General features: G+C 33.2%; 1 protein-coding gene across 1 annotated transcript in view; it reads left to right on the plus strand.

Annotated features, from left to right (window-relative positions):
* The window catches only part of VIPR1 (vasoactive intestinal peptide receptor 1), a 576,370-nt gene that overhangs the window by 526,351 nt on the left and 31,000 nt on the right, over positions 1–19,019 (plus strand). The window contains exons 8-10 of the mRNA XM_053713746.1: positions 3,546–3,606; positions 11,433–11,502; positions 14,033–14,124. Coding sequence (XP_053569721.1) covers positions 3,546–3,606; positions 11,433–11,502; positions 14,033–14,124 — 223 coding nt within the window. The remainder of the gene's footprint in view (positions 1–3,545; positions 3,607–11,432; positions 11,503–14,032; positions 14,125–19,019) is intronic.

A 19,019-nucleotide genomic window follows, 5' to 3' on the forward strand; every position in this document is an offset into this window, starting at 1 on the left:
TGCATAATAAAAAAACATAATCTATAAAATGGGGTGCAGGAGTTTAATCTAAGGTGTAGACTGTCCCTATAATCTGCCTATATGTCTAGCTGTTTAAAGCAGCTCTTTAGTTTCAATGGTAGAACATTTTACAAAACATTTTTTACATTGTGATAAATGTTTTAAAGTCCACTAATGTTAATGGGAAAAGTTGACCAAAAATCAAAACGTTTTTTACAATAAAATAAAAAGAGAATATATAATGAATCATTTTACAGTAAAACACATCATACGTATGTACTGTATAGCCATAAGACTTTGGGGGATATTTATCAAAGGCTCAACTATGCTGCATTCACTGGCACCAATACGCTTGCCTAACATTGTGGCCGCAGATCTGAATACAATCTCCCTATTTATTAAAAAAGCCGGTAAAAAGATGCATACCAAGTACGGGGCGATGAGCATTGGACTGTTGTTACCTAGCAGTCATCGATCTTTCATCTATTCAGCTTTTTACCAACTTTATTTATACCCTGTCACTAAACGCCGCCACTATACTAAAATGTTTAACCCCTATCCCGCCACTCCCGGACCCCGCTGCAACTAAATAAAGTTATTAACCCCTATCCCGCCGTTCCCGGACTCCGCCGCCACCTAAAGAAACGTATTAGCCCCTAAACCTTTGGCCTCCCACATCACTACCATTAACTAAACCCATTAACCCCTAAACCGCCAGCCCCCCACATTGCGATAAACTAAATTAAGCTATTAACCCCTAAACCTAACAACCCGCTAAGTTTAAATTAAAATTACAACATCCCTATCTTAAAATAAATTAAAACGTACCTGTAGAATTAAAATTAACTATTTTTAAACTATTACTTAATCTACCCTAACTATTATACTACAATTACATTAAACTACCAATTCAATTAACTAAATTACATAATCAAAAAACCCTAATCCTACTCAAATTATTTAAATCTACTATTAAATCTTCTAAAAAATTACTAAATTGCAAAGAAAATAAACGCTAAGTTACAAAAAAATAAAAAACACTAAATTACGGAAAAAAAACCCCATATTATCAAAAATAAAAACGAATTACTCCTAATTTAATAGCCCTATCAAAATAAAAAAGCCCCCCAAAATAAAAAAAACCTAGCCTACAATAAACTACCAATGGCCTTTAAACGGGCCTTTTGTTGGGCATCATAATTTAGTGTTTTCTATTTTTTGTAACTTAGCGTTTTTTTTTTTTTGTAATTTAGTAATTTTTAGAAGGTTTAATAGTAGATTTAAATAATTTGAATAGGGTTAGGGTTTTTTAATATGTAATTTAGTTAATTGAATTGGTAGTTTAATGAATTGGTAGTTTTATGTAGTATAATAGTTAGGGTAGGTTAAGTAATAGTTTAAAAATAGTTCATTTTAATTCTACAGGTACGTTTTAATTTATTTTAAGATAGGGATGTTGTAATTTAATTTAAACTTAGCGGGTTGTTAGGTTTAGGGGTTAATAGCTTAATTTAGTTTATCGCGATGTGGGGGGCTCTCTCGGTTTAGGTTTAGTTAATGGTAGTGATTTGGGAGGCCAAAGGTTTAGGGGTTAATACGTTTCTTTAGGTTGCGGCTGGGTCTGGGAGCGGCATGATAGGGGTTAATAACTTTATTTTGTTGCGGCGGGGTCCAGGAGCGGTGGGATAGGGGTTAATCACTTTATTAAAGTTGTGGCGGGGTCCGGGAGCGGCGGAATAGGGGTTAAAAACTTTATGTAGGTTGCGGCAATGTCGAGGGCGGCAGATTAGGGGTGTTTAGACTCGGGGCTTATGTTTGGGTGTTAGGTGTAAACGTTTCTTGTTTTCAACCATCAAAATCAATGGGATATCGGGCAGCATCGAACATAAGCTTTCGATGCTTTCAGACTCCCATTCATTTCTATGGCATATCCGGCCTCCAGTGTGGCGAACTGACAACAAGGTACGCTGGGTCGGAATAGCCGCAAGCTTACCTGTTAGAAATTTGATAACTTTGAAAAGTTGTTAAATAGAGCTGAATGTGTATTCGGAACATCTGTAATGATGTAAGCATCGGTCTGCGTCGGATTGAGACCGGCGGATCGTATGTTACGTCACAAATTTCAACTTTTGCCGGTATGTAGGCTTTGTTAACTAGGTTGGATCAAGCTCGCCACAATTCCACCGTATTTGCGGTTGACGGCTTGATAAATATCCCCCTTTAGCTCAAATGTATAAATAATTTATTTGCCAGTTTTTCTATTATTTTGGAAATGAAAAGTTTTTTTTTTCTCACAATGAAATTGCTATTCTCATTTCACATCATAGACGTGTATCACTGCAAACTCCTATACTGCTGAATAGCCATTGTATTATTGATTTGCATTTGTATAACGTGAAACTGGTAGATTTCTGGTAACTTCACAATGGGAATAACCATTTACTTTCAACTCTGGTAATTTTAACTCAAGCGAGAAAACGTTACTTTGAACTCATAATATGAGCCCACAGATGCTTGTTGTATACTTGCGCTATGACTTTCACGCAAGCGGAATTTACACTAGAAATCTTGCGCAAATTACTGCTCCACTTGTAATTGAAGCCTATATGTCTAGCTGTCTGTCTGTTTGTATGGTCTTTTATCTATATCTCTAGCTGTCGGTCTGTTTGTTCATCTGTCTGTATCTCTATCTGACTATATATCTATATTTATTGCTGTCTGTGTGTCGTTTAATCTATTTTTTCTAGTTGTTTGTCTGTTCATCTGTCTATATCTCTAGCTGTGTGTCTATCTGTCTACCTGTTCACCTAGCGTCTGTCTAATTGTTATTTGGCAGCTTTTCTGTCTGTTTCCCAGTTCTCAAGCAGTGGAAGAACTTAATATCCAGCTTAGTGTCATCCGAAGTCATTATATGAAATAAATGTATGTGTGTGTATCTGTAGTGTACGTGCAACTGTGCTATGACAGTCATTTGTCAAAAAACCTTACCACTTCACAGTATATTATTCCTGGGAATGGTTTTATTTGTTATATTAGTTGCAGTTTGTGAACATTACTCCAATATCTTTATATCCCTTGCCGATTTCTGTGTTCAAACAATAGTGATTTGCATGCACAGTACATCTGAAGAACAGACGTGAGCTACTGGGAAATATTAATTAACTTTATCATTCAGCCTAAGAATACTTTATTGTTGTCAGAATTGAGTTTGTTATTATTATTATTTTAATTTTGTACTCATGGGCTGCAAATTTTCATAAATGAGATTCTTAAAATTATATTGATATGTTGTATAAACAAACAGCAAAATGTATTTATATCAAAAATATATTTAATATAAATCTTTATTTCTTCTGGTTTTTTTCCATATTTATTGGCTCTTGAAGTAAGAGAGAACAATGTTAGACATATTACTTTTAATTTTCTCTATCAAATACCTACACAGAGCTCAGTTCTGTTACTCATGCCTGTGTAATACTTTGTAAGAAATATTCAGTATAATTTGTTTTTGCTCAGATAACCACAGAGGTTTTTCTCTCACATAGGTGTGCCAACCATATTTACTACATTATGGAGCATTATAAGAGTGCATTTTGATAACATTGGGTAAGTAATACATTTTACATTTAGATTCTGAAAAACTTAAGTATTTAAGAATACTAATATAAATATTTTAAACCACAAAATATTACTACTTCGAAGCATATATACAAATTTAATACGGTCATCCGAATCTTTGTTAATGATTGTAATTTAGCGGTTGATCAAAATCTATTGTTTGCATAGTAACAGCAACATGTCAACCATTTTCTATATTGGCTCAATCACAATTAGCTATTTCTATTGCTTAAAAATCAGCCATCTTTATTGCTTGCTGGAACACTTTTTTATTATTTTGGTGTAAAATTATTTTATATTAAACCTGTTTTGCTCTAAAATCATAAGAATATTGCACATTAAAGGGACATTAAACACTAAATACATGCTAGATAGAATGAAACATTCAAAGAAAAGATTAGTCCATGAGTAACATGTAGATGTATTTTTTAAAGTTTCATTAGTTGTTTAAAATGTGACAAAATAAGTGTAAAGTTTTAGGCCTAGATTTGGAGTTCGGCGGTAAAAGGGCTGTTAACGCTCCGCGGGCTTTTTTCTGGCCGCACCATGAATTTAACTCTGGTATCGAGAGTTTAATCAAATGCTGCGTTAGGCTCCAAAAAAGGAGCGTAGAGCATTTTTACCGCAAATGCAACTCTCGATACCAGAGTTGCTTACGGACGCGGCCGGCCTCAAAAACGTGCTCGTGCACGATTCTCCCATAGGAAACAATGGGGCTGTTTGAGCTGAAAAAAAACCTAACACCTGCAAAAAAGCTGCGTTCAGCTCCTAACGCAGCCCCATTGTTTCCTATGGGGAAACACTTCCTACGTCTGCACCTAACACCCTAACATGTACCCCGAGTCTAAACACCCCTAACCTTACACTTATTAACCCCTAATCTGCCGCCCCCTGCATATTTTTTTTAACCCCTAATCTGCCGCTCCGTAAACCGCCGCAACCTACGTTATCCCTATGTACCCCTAATCTGCTGCCCTAACACCGCCGACCCCTATATTATATTTATTAACCCCTAACCTGCCCCCCACAACGTCGCCGCCAGCTACTTAAAATAATTAACCCCTAATCTTCCGACCGCAAAGCGCCGCCACCTACGTTATCCCTATGTACCCCTAATCTGCTACCCCTAACACCGCCGACCCCTATATTATATTTATTAACCCCTAATCTGCCCCCCACAACGTCGCCGACACCTGCCTACACTTATTAACTCCTAATCTGCCGAGCGGATCTGAGCGCTACTATAATAAAGTTATTAACCCCTAATCCGCCTCACTAACCCTATCATAAATAGTATTAACCCCTAATCTGCCCTCCCTAACATCGCTGACACCTAACTTCAATTATTAACCCCTAATCTTCCGATCGGAGCTCACCGCTATTCTAATAAATGGATTAACCCCTAAAGCTAAGTCTAACCCTAACACTAACACCCCCCTAAGTTAAATATAATTTACATCTAACAAAATAAATTAACTCTTATTAAATAAATGATTCCTATTTAAAGCTAAATACTTACCTGTAAAATAAATCCTAATATAGCTACAATATAAATTATAATTATTTTATAGCTATTTTAGGATTAATATTTATTTTACAGGCAACTTTGTAATTATTTTAACCAGGTACAATAGCTATTAAATAGTTAAGAACTATTTAATAGTTACCTAGTTAAAATAATAACAAATTTACCTGTAAAATAAATCCTAATATAGCTACAATATAAATTATAATTATATTATAGCTATTTTAGGATTAATATTTATTTTACAGGCAACTTTGTAATTATTTTAACCAGGTACAATAGCTATTAAATAGTTAAGAACTATTTAATAGTTACCTAGTTAAAATAATAACAAATTTACCTGTAAAATAAATCCTAACCTAAGATATAATTAAACCTAACACTACCCTATCAATAAAATAATTAAATAAACTACCTACAATTACCTACAATTAACCTAACACTACACTATCAATAAATTAATTAAACACAATTCCTACAAATAAATACAATTAAATAAACTAGCTAAAGTACAAAAAATAAAAAAGAACTAAGTTACAGAAAATAAAAAAATATTTACAAACATAAGAAAAATATTACAACAATTTTAAACTAATTACACCTACTCTAAGCCCCCTAATAAAATAACAAAGCCCCCTAAAATAAAAAATTCCCTACCCTATTCTAAATTAAAAAAGTTACAAGCTCTTTTACCTTACCAGCCCTGAACAGGGCCCTTTGCGGGGCATGCCCCAAGAAGTTCAGCTCTTTTGCCTGTAAAAAAAAACATACAATACCCCCCCCCAACATTACAACCCACCACCCACATACCCCTAATCTAACCCAAACCCCCCTTAAATAAACCTAACACTAATCCCCTGAAGATCTTCCTACCTTGTCTTCACCATCCAGGTATCACCGATCCGTCCTGGCTCCAAGATCTTCATCCAACCCAAGCGGGGGTTGGCGATCCATAATCCGGTGCTGAAGAGGTCCAGAAGAGGCTCCAAAGTCTTCCTCCTATCCGGCAAGAAGAGGACATCCGGACCGGCAAACATCTTCTCCAAGCGGCATCTTCGATCTTCTTCCATCCGGAGCGAAGCGGCAGGATCCTGAAGACCTCCAGCGCGGAACATCCATCCGGACCGACGACTGAACGACGAATGACTGTTCCTTTAAGGGACGTCATCCAAGATGGCGTCCCTCGAATTCCGATTGGCTGATAGGATTCTATCAGCCAATCGGAATTAAGGTAGGAATTTTCTGATTGGCTGATGGAATCAGCCAATCAGAATCTAGTTCAATCCGATTGGCCGATCCAATCAGCCAATCAGATTGAGCTCGCATTCTATTGGCTGATCGGAACAGCCAATAGAATGCGAGCTCAATCTGATTGGCTGATTGGATCAGCCAATCGGATTGAACTTGTTTCTGATTGGCTGATTCCATCAGCCAATCAGAAAATTCCTACCTTAATTCCGATTGGCTGATAGAATCCTATCAGCCAATCGGAATTCGAGGGACGCCATCTTGGATGACGTCCCTTAAAGGAACAGTCATTCGTCGTTCAGTCGTCGGTCCGGATGGATGTTCCGCGCTGGAGGTCTTCAGGATCCTGCCGCTTCGCTCCGGATGGAAGAAGATCGAAGATGCCGCTTGGAGAAGATGTTTGCCGGTCCGGATGTCCTCTTCTTGCCGGATAGGAGGAAGACTTTGGAGCCTCTTCTGGACCTCTTCAGCACCGGATTATGGATCGCCAACCCCCGCTTGGGTTGGATGAAGATCTTGGAGCCAGGACGGATCGGTGATACCTGGATGGTGAAGACAAGGTAGGAAGATCTTCAGGGGATTAGTGTTAGGTTTATTTAAGGGGGTTTTGGGTTAGATTAGGGGTATGTGGGTGGTGGGTTGTAATGTTGGGGGGGGGTATTGTATGTTTTTTTTTACAGGCAAAAGAGCTGAACTTCTTGGGGCATGCCCCGCAAAGGGCCCTGTTCAGGGCTGGTAAGGTAAAAGAGCTTGTAACTTTTTTAATTTAGAATAGGGTAGGGAATTTTTTATTTTGGGGGGCTTTGTTATTTTATTAGGGGGCTTAGAGTAGGTGTAATTATTTTAAAATTGCTGTAATATTTTTCTTATGTTTGTAAATATTTTTTTATTTTCTGTAACTTAGTTCTTTTTTATTTTTTGTACTTTAGCTAGTTTATTTAATTGTATTTATTTGTAGGAATTGTGTTTAATTAATTTATTGATAGTGTAGTGTTAGGTTAATTGTAGGTAATTGTAGGTAGTTTATTTAATTATTTTATTGATAGGGTAGTGTTAGGTTTAATTATATCTTAGGTTAGGATTTATTTTACAGGTAAATTTGTTATTATTTTAACTAGGTAACTATTAAATAGTTCTTAACTATTTAATAGCTATTGTACCTGGTTAAAATAATTACAAAGTTGCCTGTAAAATAAATATTAATCCTAAAATAGCTATAATATAATTATAATTTATATTGTAGCTATATTAGGATTTATTTTACAGGTGAGTATTTAGCTTTAAATAGGAATCATTTATTTAATAAGAGTTAATTTATTTCGTTAGATGTAAATTATATTTAACTTAGGGGGGTGTTAGTGTTAGGGTTAGACTTAGCTTTAGGGGTTAATCCATTTATTAGAATAGCGGTGAGCTCCGATCGGAAGATTAGGGGTTAATAATTGAAGTTAGGTGTCGGCGATGTTAGGGAGGGCAGATTAGGGGTTAATACTATTTATGATAGGGTTAGTGAGGCGGATTAGGGGTTAATAACTTTATTATAGTAGCGCTCAGGTACGCTCGGCAGATTAGGAGTTAATAAGTGTAGGCAGGTGTCGGCGACGTTGTGGGGGGCAGATTAGGGGTTAATAAATATAATATAGGGGTCGGCGGTGTTAGGGGTAGCAGATTAGGGGTACATAGGGATAACGTAGGTGGCGGCGCTTTGCGGTCGGAAGATTAGGGGTTAATTATTTTAAGTAGCTGGCGGCGATGTTGTGGGGGGCAGGTTAGGGGTTAATAAATATAATACAGGGGTCGGCGGGGTTAGGGGCAGCAGATTAGGGGTACATAAATATAACGTAGGTGGCGGTCGGCAGATTAGGGGTTAAAAATTTTAATCGAGTGTCGGCGATGTGGGGGGGCCTCGGTTTAGGGGTACATAGGTAGTTTATGGGTGTTAGTGTACTTTAGGGTACAGTAGTTAAGAGCTTTATGAACCGGCGTTAGCCAGAAAGCTCTTAACTCCTGCTATTTTCAGGCGGCTGGAATCTTGTCGTTAGAGCTCTAACGCTCACTTCAGAAACGACTCTAAATACCAGCGTTAGAAAGATCCCATTGAAAAGATAGGCTACGCAAATGGCGTAGGGGGATCTGCGGTATGGAAAAGTCGCGGCTGAAAAGTGAGCGTTAGACCCTTTAATCACTGACTCCAAATACCAGCGGGCGGCCAAAACCAGCGTTAGGAGCCTCTAACGCTGGTTTTGACGGCTACCGCCGAACTCCAAATCTAGGCCTTAGTGTCTATAAAACACTGGGAGCTGCCATGTTGTAACTTGTGTTACCTTCTCTGCTGTGGCCAATTAGGGACAGTTATAAATAGATCACTAGAGTGTGCAGCCAATAATTGTGCTGGATTTAACAGAGTTCTGCACTTCCATTTCTAACAGGAACTGAAAAGCTCACAATTTCAGAATGGAATTACAGGCAAAGAGAACAAAGAGAACATCTCAAAGTGTTTAATGTCCCTTTAAATGCACACATGTTACTAGCGATGGGCGAATGTGCAAATTTTCGAATTTCGAATGTAGAACGAATGTTATTACCGAAATTCGAATTCTAAATTCGAATGTCGATAAGAACGAATATTCTTAAAAATTCAAAAATCGAATGTTATTTACAGTTTTCGAATGTCACTTTCGAATTCGAATGTTTATAATGATATCGAATGTCTACATTCGAAATTCGAATTTATTTTTCGAATTCGAATATAAATTTGAATTTTTCGAATTCGAATATTGCACAATTCGAATATTACATTTAAAAGCATTAGAAATACTATTACAATCTAAATTCGAATTTTTCGAATTCGAATACACGTATTGCATAATTCGAATATTACATTTAAAGAAAAAGCATTAGAAATACTATTACAATCTAAATTCGAATTTTTCGAATTCGAATATTGCATAATTCGAATATTATATATAAAGAAAAAGCATTAGAAATACTATTACAATCTAAATTCTAATTTTTCGAATTCGAATACACGTATTGCATAATTCGAATATTACATTTAAAGAAAAAGCATTAGAAATACTATAAAAATCTAAATTCGAATTTTTCGAATTCGAATGCACGTATTGCATAATTCGAATATTACATTTAAAGAAAAAGCATTAGAAATACTATTACAATCTAAATTCGAATTTTCGAATTCGAATACACGTATTGCATAATTCGAATATTACATTTAAAGAAAAAGCATTAGAAATACTATTACAATCTAAATTCGAATTTTTCGAATTCGAGATTACATTTAAAGAAAAAGCATTAGAAATACTATTACAATCTAAATTCGAATTTTTCGAATTCGAATACACGTATTGCATAATTCGAATATTACATTTAAAGAAAAAGCATTTGAAATACTATTACAATCTAAATTCGAATTTTTCGAATTCGAATATTGCATAATTCGAATATTACATTTAAAGAAAAAGCATTAGAAATACTATTACAATCTAAATTCGAATTTTTCGAATTCGAATATTGCATAATTCGAATATTACCTTTAAAGAAAAAGCATTAGAAATATTATTACAATCTAAATTCGAATTTTTCGAATTCGAATACACGTATTGCATAATTCGTATATTACATTTAAAGAAAAAGCATTAGAAATACTATTACAATCTAAATTCAAATTTTTCGAATTCGAATATTGCATAATTCGAATATTACATTTAAAGAAAAAGCATTAGAAATACTATTACAATCTAAATTCAAATTTTTCGAATTCGAATATTGCATAATTTGAATATTACATTTAAAGAAAAAGCATTAGAAATACTATTACAATCTAAATTCGAATTTTTCGAATTCGAATACACGTATTGCATAATTCGAATATTACATTTAAAGAAAAAGCATTAGAAATACTATTACAATCTAAATTCGAATTTTTCGAATTCGAATATTGCATAATTCGAATATTACATTTAAAGAAAAAGCATTAGAAATACTATTACAATCTAAATTCGAATTTTTCGAATTCGAATATTGCATAATTCGAATATTACATTTAAAGAAAAAGCATTAGAAATACTATTACAATCTAAATTCGAATTTTTCGAATTCGAATATTTTCGAATGTAATCGTAAAATTCGAAATCGAACATTCGAAAATCGAATGTTAGAATGTTATGTAAACATTCGAAATTCGATTCGAACGAACGAATGTGTTAAAATTCGTGCCAGTTTTCGAATGTTGCGAAACATTCGCCCATCCCTACATGTTACCTATTAGCTTCACTACATGCTGTTAAAAGGTATCTATCAATATACAGGCCCTTGAAATCCCCATTTTGTTTATCAGTAACCATGCTCCAGAGGTATTATCAGATGAAGCATTTTGGGATTGTGACCACCATAAAACACACTAGCAATACGGCCAGCAGTTCAGAAATTCTTATCTAGCAGAAACAAATGCAAAATTATGATCCACCCCTTTGTGTTTGGATGTTTTAAAAAAATGTGAATAACAAAATTATTCAGAGTGATATGAAAGTGCTAATTGCACACATAGAAATGATTTGACATTACTACTAGGGATATGCAAGTATCTTTATATATTTGTTTTAATGTTGAATGTTGGTAGCGTTTGTCCTTTCTAAACAATTGACAAATGTTTGCAGAAGATTTAGGATATTTTTTTCTTCTTTTTACAAACAACTATTAACACATGCAATGTTTTAATATTGAATCCAATTGGATTATCACATGTAAATTGGATTGCTAGATGTCCTGTATTTAACTGGACAGTCCAGTAATTTTAAGTAGCTGACAGATAAAATACTGTATATGTAAATAAACTAGATACTTCATTAATTGGGCCTGACCTGAGGTCTAAGTGTACATATAACTGATGGGCTTCAGGGTAAAGGTTGTGGTCTAAAGTGTGCTATAAGTAAATAAGGGACTATTGACTGAAGGCCAATTGTATTTACATGTTTGTATGGAGCATATATCTAATTGGAATTGGAATCTAATCTGTTTGCAGGTGTTGGGATACGATTGGAAGTCCTTGGGTTTGGTGGATCATCAAAGCACCTATCTTGGTTTCCATTCTGGTAAAGTATCCAAGAATATTTATTTAGAATATCCAGGTCATCATAACTTTAATTAGCCAGAATGTGGGATGGAAATGGTAGCACTACCTTCACGAAGTGCATATGAAGCTTTATCATCAGCTATGCCTGAATAATTAAGCTTAGTATTACATGTATTTGTTTCTTATACCTATCTTTTGATTCTTAAATGTATGCTAGCATAAAACATTACAATTCAACCAATCAGAAAGACAGCAATGAAACTGGATGTCAACAGATTAAAGGGATGGTAAAGTCAAAATTAAACTTTAATGGATTGGATAAACAACTGCCCCATGTTATGTCTATTATCAATTTTCCTTAGTTCTCTTGAGATTCTAGGTAAGCTCAAGAGGGTGCACGTGTCTTTAACCCTCTGGCAGCTGTGTTTACAACAATGTTTATAACAATGTTATACATAGTTGCAGACACTGCTGCCATAGAATGCTCAAGACACGAGCACTATCCTAAACCTAGATTTACTCATCAGCAAAGGATACCAAGAAAACAAAGCAAATTTTATAAGAGAACTAAAATACATGTTTAATTGTCAGTCTGTTTAATGGTGTAATGGTAGAGTTCTTTTGAAAGCATTACAACACATTTTCTGACATTGCAAGTCTATTGAAAAAAATAAACATATATAAATGTGTGTGTATATATATATATATATATATATATATATATATATATATATATATATATATATTACACATATATCTTAGTTATTAAAATAGACAAGAAATTAATGTCCTACAGAATGCATATAAGGTGAGGGGGTCTAAAGAAACAAATTGGGGTGATCACAATCCTTTAGAAAAAGTAATTTAAAAAAAATCTACAAAATTCCCTATTAAATGGATTTTTGATTCAGATATATGATTTGAAACGTTTTTCTAAAGAATTGTTATTTAACTATAATGTCAATTTATTGCCTGTAGTTTGTTGGGAATTCATGTATGCTGTCAAAAATAAAGATTGTATTAGGGTTATGAAGAAAATTTTATTTTGTTTAAAGAATACCAAAACATGATTTCAAGATAGAAGATTCAGAAATTACTTGTTAAAAAAAAAAAAAAGATTTTCAGAATATGTAATAGATGTATATTATCAAGATACAAACACAGGACAGGATATAAAAAATGTCTTGGAAATATACTGAGAATTTATTAAGACAAATTTTTGAGATTCACCAAATTGACCTTTTAGTAATCTATATTTCTATATTCAATATTATTTATTACCAATGGGTTGTGCTAGTCTCTTTTATATACGCTCAATGTAACATTCAGTAACTATTTTTTATAGATCTATTTTATTAGATGTGTATATATATATATATATCTTTTTTTTTCTTTTTTGTGATATATCACATATCACATACATCAAAGTCTTATGCTTGATAATCTGATCATAAAACATTGGATGCCTTTGTTTCTTTAAACTCTAAAATACATTAAATTATTATGTAATTCGGATATCTCCATTGCATAAATATGCTAAATATTGTGAAAAAAACATAAAAAAATCATGCTTTGTTCTAAAATCATAGCTGAATAATGTGCTACTATTAGACAACACACCATGAGAATCATTAGTGATTATTCAGGCTGTTTAAATCACCCTTTAATGTAAATATGATAATCTATTTCATGCTGATTTATTGAGTAAAAGAATCATGAAATAGGTTATATATAATAGGAGGGATTTGAAAAAGGCGTCTCGATGGACAGATAAAAATGCGCTATAACAACTAATTTGTTTTTTTGCAATTCTATAATATTAAAAGGATATTTTTAGCTGTCCACTAATATTTTTTTAGAAAAATATATTTCTATAATTTTATTATCTTTATATTTGAACAAATGTGCATGTTTTTCTTTTTTCAACATAGATGTTAACCCTGGGGAGTCTACTAAAGATACTGTCTCTACATTTGTATTTACAGAATGTTCTAATAAATAATTGTGTAAAAAATGTGTAAGACAAAATATTGTATATTTTTATTACACAATGTTGGGGGAAAGTTTTTATTTTATTATTTTTGTAATATTGCATAGATTGTTGCTGTTTATAATGTATGTGCTGATTTTTTACTTGTTTTGGATATTTGTTGCGTTGCTTATTTAACAGTTACTAATACCCAGAAGCCTTGCTGCCTTGTCGTCTGTCCCTGGCCTGACACTGCTGCGTCATGCATAGCTGTATTCTATGGGTTTGACATCATCATACTTGGGATATATTACACAAAGTCCCAAGCAGGCTGATGTCAGGCCCAAGATGGCTGCCATCCTGTCTCGCTATACCATACTGTGAATACAAGGGTTAATATCAACGGGTAGAAATAAATAAATAGAAAAATAAGATGCAAAAATCATAATAAAGAAAAAAAGATGGGTTAAAATTACACTAACTTCACTAGTTTTTTGGCTTTGTAATAATTTTGTGCTATTGATGTACTTGTAATTAATGTATTGATTGTTTATTTATACTATAATGTCTGTTTATTTAGGTAAATTTTTTCCTCTTCATCTGCATCATCAGGATTTTGGTCCAAAAGTTACATTCTCCCGATGTTGGCAGGAATGAACAAAGTCAATATACGTAGGTGTCATTGATTTTCTGTTGTTTATAGTCCTATAATTCTTTTTTTTTTCAATATTATAGTGCTCTTCTAAAAGGTATATCTTTAAAAAATTCATTTTATAAAGTTAAAACCCACAATTATATTTTAAATCTTATTAATAATAATAATAATGATAATAATGATAATTATTATTATAAGAAATAAAAAGTATTTAATTTACTTTTTTCCCGTATCTTATAAAAAAAAGGTAACCATAGTTACTAACTACTCAAATAATTTGATCACCAATTTATTTACATTTTTATAAGCCATATATTAAAAAAGTAAAACATAAATAATATACATTGAGCAGCTCTTTGACATATGATTAAATAATGCAGCTCGATTGATAACATAGATGAGACAACGGCATATTCGTGCAAAGCTGCATATTATAGTTAAAGTTATTTTATATAGTTTGTTTATTGGGGCATGAGCTCTCCCACTGGGCATATTTCCAGTGGCATTTCGTGCTGTGAGAGATGAAACAAGCCATCCGATAAGTGTCCTTTGTGTACAACATGGATTTTGTGACAGAAAAAATATTTGACAAATTATTCTCATTAACTCTCCTTGCACTTAAAAAAATGAATACATTGTTCCTTTTCCAAAGTAGCTATTTTTATTTACCTAAAATAATTATAGGCATAAAAAAAGTAAACTCTTAGGTCAGTTTTTCACACATACAGTAAGGTTTATAAATGTGCACAATATTTAATAACAGCAAACTCTTCTCTGAAAATCACCATCAACACTAAAGCTTTCAAACCAATGGGGAATGAACAGCTTGTAAAAAAATAAAAATAAATAAAGCTTGCTTGTTTGACTGCCCCTCAGGTAGCAGGCTCTTACACACTGTACCTTTCACAAAAGAGAAATATCATGTAGTATATCAGTCAGTCCGATCCCACAAAGCTGATTGAGAATGTGAGGAGGAAACAAATATAACTGTCAAAGTATAATCTGCATAGAGAACTCATTTATTTATTTACTGCATTTGTGCCTGCAATGGATTTTATTTCCTAAGGATGGCATTATAATATGGAAACTGTAGAAACAAATAGTAAGAAATTGTAAAGATACAAGGAGATTCACAATGTATTTTTGTGCATGATGTAAGGATACACAAATAGTTTGCATAGAGTTTACTACTAAACTAATATAACTTGTTTTTTTGATTGGCTTTCAACTTCTCTGTGTGATATACTGGGAAAAAAATCACTAACCTTTAGAGCATGGATAGCTCAGAATATATAGCTTGTAAAACGTTATGTTCAAATCACACCAAAGTCAGTCAGTGTTTGTTAAAAGTCATGCGTAAGATCCTAATAGGAAAATCCTTGTAGCCTATGTAACTAATCATATGTTGCACCTAAATGGTTAAAGACATTTATTATATATTTATAATATATATTTTATTTTAGAAAAAATAAAGAAATTTGATTGTAAAAAACAAACAAACTTTTAAGCATTTCATTTTTGACTGGCATAATTGAGTGAGTCCTAAAAGGATATACCATATGTATTTATGGAAAACTTTAATGATGTTGATGACCTCAAAAAGAAAAGGGAAAATACATGCAATATTGAAGGAGTTACCAATAATGTTAGCATTTAGATGGAGTATTACTCACATAAATTAGAATTGATAGGAGCTCTATCATGTAACCGATTGTAGTATAGGTTAAAAAAGTTATCTATTAAAAAAATATATATATAAAAAAATATGTATATAATATATATATATATATATATATATATATATATATATATATATATATATACTGTATAAAAGATTGTTCATGGTGTAAATCCACTTCATCCCTAATTTATTCAGCTCATTAAAAGTATTACCTGCCCTCCAAACGAGAGACCTTTTGTTTGTTTTTCACTGGTGTTTTTTTTATTAAAATTCAGAGAAACTGTGTGTTTATTGTAACATTTGCTTATATTATAGATGTGCACTGTTCTATTTTTCAGGGGTCAAATTTCTCATTTATAAAGAGGAATTGTCTAAAATCATTGTTGTATTTTTCTTCTTAATCTCTAAATTTGTGCAAACATTGGAATAACAACAAAGATCAAAATCACGTAGTCCTTTATTTAACCAATTTTTAGTTCTTGTCAACTGATCTTTCAAATGATGTATTTTTCTAAAAAATAACCCTAGGTTTTTCACTCATAATGTTTGTCATCATCATGGAGTCTAGTTTAATAATGATATCCCAATTTTACAGAGTTTGAGTTTCATGACAGCCAAACTAGGATAATTGCTCCATAGGGTTCTGTATCTTATTTTTTGGTTACATTTCAATTTATACTTCAAAAGTTGTTTTCAATGTAATATTTAATGTTATTTATTGGGCTCTTTTTATGAAGCTGTCGACGCAGCTGGCCTGAAACACTAGTTAAAGGTAAAGTAATGCAGCATAGCAGTAAAAAGCTGACTAGAAAATATCACCTTAACATCTCTATGTAAAAAATAAAGATATTTTGCCTCAAAAGTTCCTCAGTAGCTACATCCCATTGTAAAGGACGTCTAAGCAGCAAATCAGTATATCTGTCCCTGGATAGCGAAAGGAGCGAGCATTCATGCACACTCATATTATTTCCCTATTCAGTTTAAGGAAGTTTACTATGAAATCTCATGAGAGTTAAAGGGACATAATACTCATATGCTAAATCACTTGAAACTGATGCAGTATAACTGTAGAAAGCTGACAGGAAAATATCACCTGAGCATCTCTATGTAAAAAAGGAAGATATTTTACCTCACAATTTCCTCAGCAGAGTAAGTTCTGTGTAAAAAGTTATACTCAGCTGCTCCCAGCTGCAGGTAAAAAAATTTAAAAAAATGAAGAAATGAACAGCAGCCAATCAGCATCAGCATCAGCAGTGCTGAGGTCATGAACTCTTACTGTGATCTCATGAGATTTGACTTAACTCTCATGAGATTTCATAGTAAGCTTCCTTTACCTGATTGGTGAAATAATATGAGAGTGCACGATGCTAGTCCCTTCGGATGTCCCGGGACAAACATACTAAAATGCTGCTTAGAAATCCTTTACAATGGGAGGTGGCTACTGAGGAACTTTTGAGGTAAAATATCTTTCTTTTTTACATAGAGATGTTCAGGTGATATTTTCTAGACAGCTTTTTACAGATATGCTGCATCACTTTCAAGTGTTTAAACATTTGGGTATTATGGCCCTTTAAGTAGATGTGGTTTTAACATATGGTTGTAAAAAACTATATAAAAAATCTATAGAGTGAGAAAGATTTCTCGTAAGAGATTTAACTTCAGACACAATAGGGCACCCTGGATGATTAGTTTTGTCATTATGGAGTTTGGATAAAGCATAGAATGCTAGAGCACAAGTGGAGTGGTATTTAGCACTCCCGCTCGAACATAAACAGCGCTAGAAGTACGTACATTACAAGTTGAAAGTAAAAGTTTTGCACATAAGCGAAACCTGATGTGCGCTTACTTCAGGACTTTGGATATCACGGCCGTGCTTTTATTCCCCATAGACTTCAAAAGAGAGCATTGAAGAAAATATCTAACACATTTTGCTTGTGCACTAACCCAACAGGAATTATTAATATTTTACATTCCAATGTTTTCACATACAGGAAAATGTTATTGTTATTTTAAAAATTTCTATATATATTCTATACCTGTAAATCTATATATGCGTTATGCATATTTTACATAGGTATAGGTATATATCGGTACAAAAGAAAAGGTAGCAATAGCACTACACAAATAGGATGGGGTTGCTCTATCTGGTTTAATTTAAAATATACCTTGTGAGCTAGAGTGCTTGTGCATAGAGACAATATGCAGAGTTAAAGGGACAGTCTACACCAAAATTTTTATTATTTTAAAAGATAGATAATCCCTTTATTACCCATTCCCCAGTTTTGCATAACCAACACAGTTATATTAATACACTTTTAACCTCTGTGATTATCTTGTATCTAAGCCTCTGCAAACTGCCCCTTTATTTTAGTTCTTTTGACAGACTTGCAGTTTAGCCAATCAGTGCCTGCTCCCAGATAACTTCATGTGCACGATCACCGTGTTATCTATATGATATTACATGAACTAACACCCTCTAGTGGTGAAAAACTGTTAAAATGCATTCTGAAAAGAGGTGGCCTTCAAGGTCTAAGACATTAGCATATGAACCTCCTAGGTTAAGCTTTCAACTAAGAATACCAAGAGAACAAAGCAAAATTGGTGATAAAAGTAAATTGGAAAATTGTTTAAAATTACATGCCCTATCTGAATCATGAAAGTTTATTTTGGCCTAGACTGTCCCTTTAAGTCAAAAACACCAAAGGGATTTGGACTTGGAAGAATACACTTTTGTAGAACTTCTAACACCCCTCAAGTAACAAACATCAAAATCAGAGACAAAACACAGAAAATTGGAGTTAGAAAATGAAAACATAACTTTTATTATTTGTGTAAATAAAAATACTCAATATGTGTGTGTATGTTCATTAAAACCACAAAGAGACTCGAAATCAAATTTAATCAATTGTTGCTTGGGTACTGATTATAAAAACAATAGTAAGAAAATGCCACTGCGTCTGAGGTTTGGGCTAGGGTAAATAGACAACAGTAAGACTTGTATTGCTAATAGTTCAATACAGGTTATAAGAAGTGTTGTTTACTGTGCTAATGTATACTCTGGCTAAGTAATTGACTTAGTATCTCAAGTTATTTCTTATTTTATTGTCTTCCCAATATATGAATTTTAACTTTTGTACACCATTAACTGGTTATGGGGCAATCCCATTAGATTAGTAAGTGTGCTCATTTTCCTACAATCTGTGGAATGAAATTCACAGGGCTAAGTAAAAT

The sequence above is a fragment of the Bombina bombina genome, chromosome 5, assembly GCF_027579735.1.
Source record: "Bombina bombina isolate aBomBom1 chromosome 5, aBomBom1.pri, whole genome shotgun sequence".
NCBI classification, from domain to species: Eukaryota; Metazoa; Chordata; class Amphibia; order Anura; family Bombinatoridae; genus Bombina; species Bombina bombina.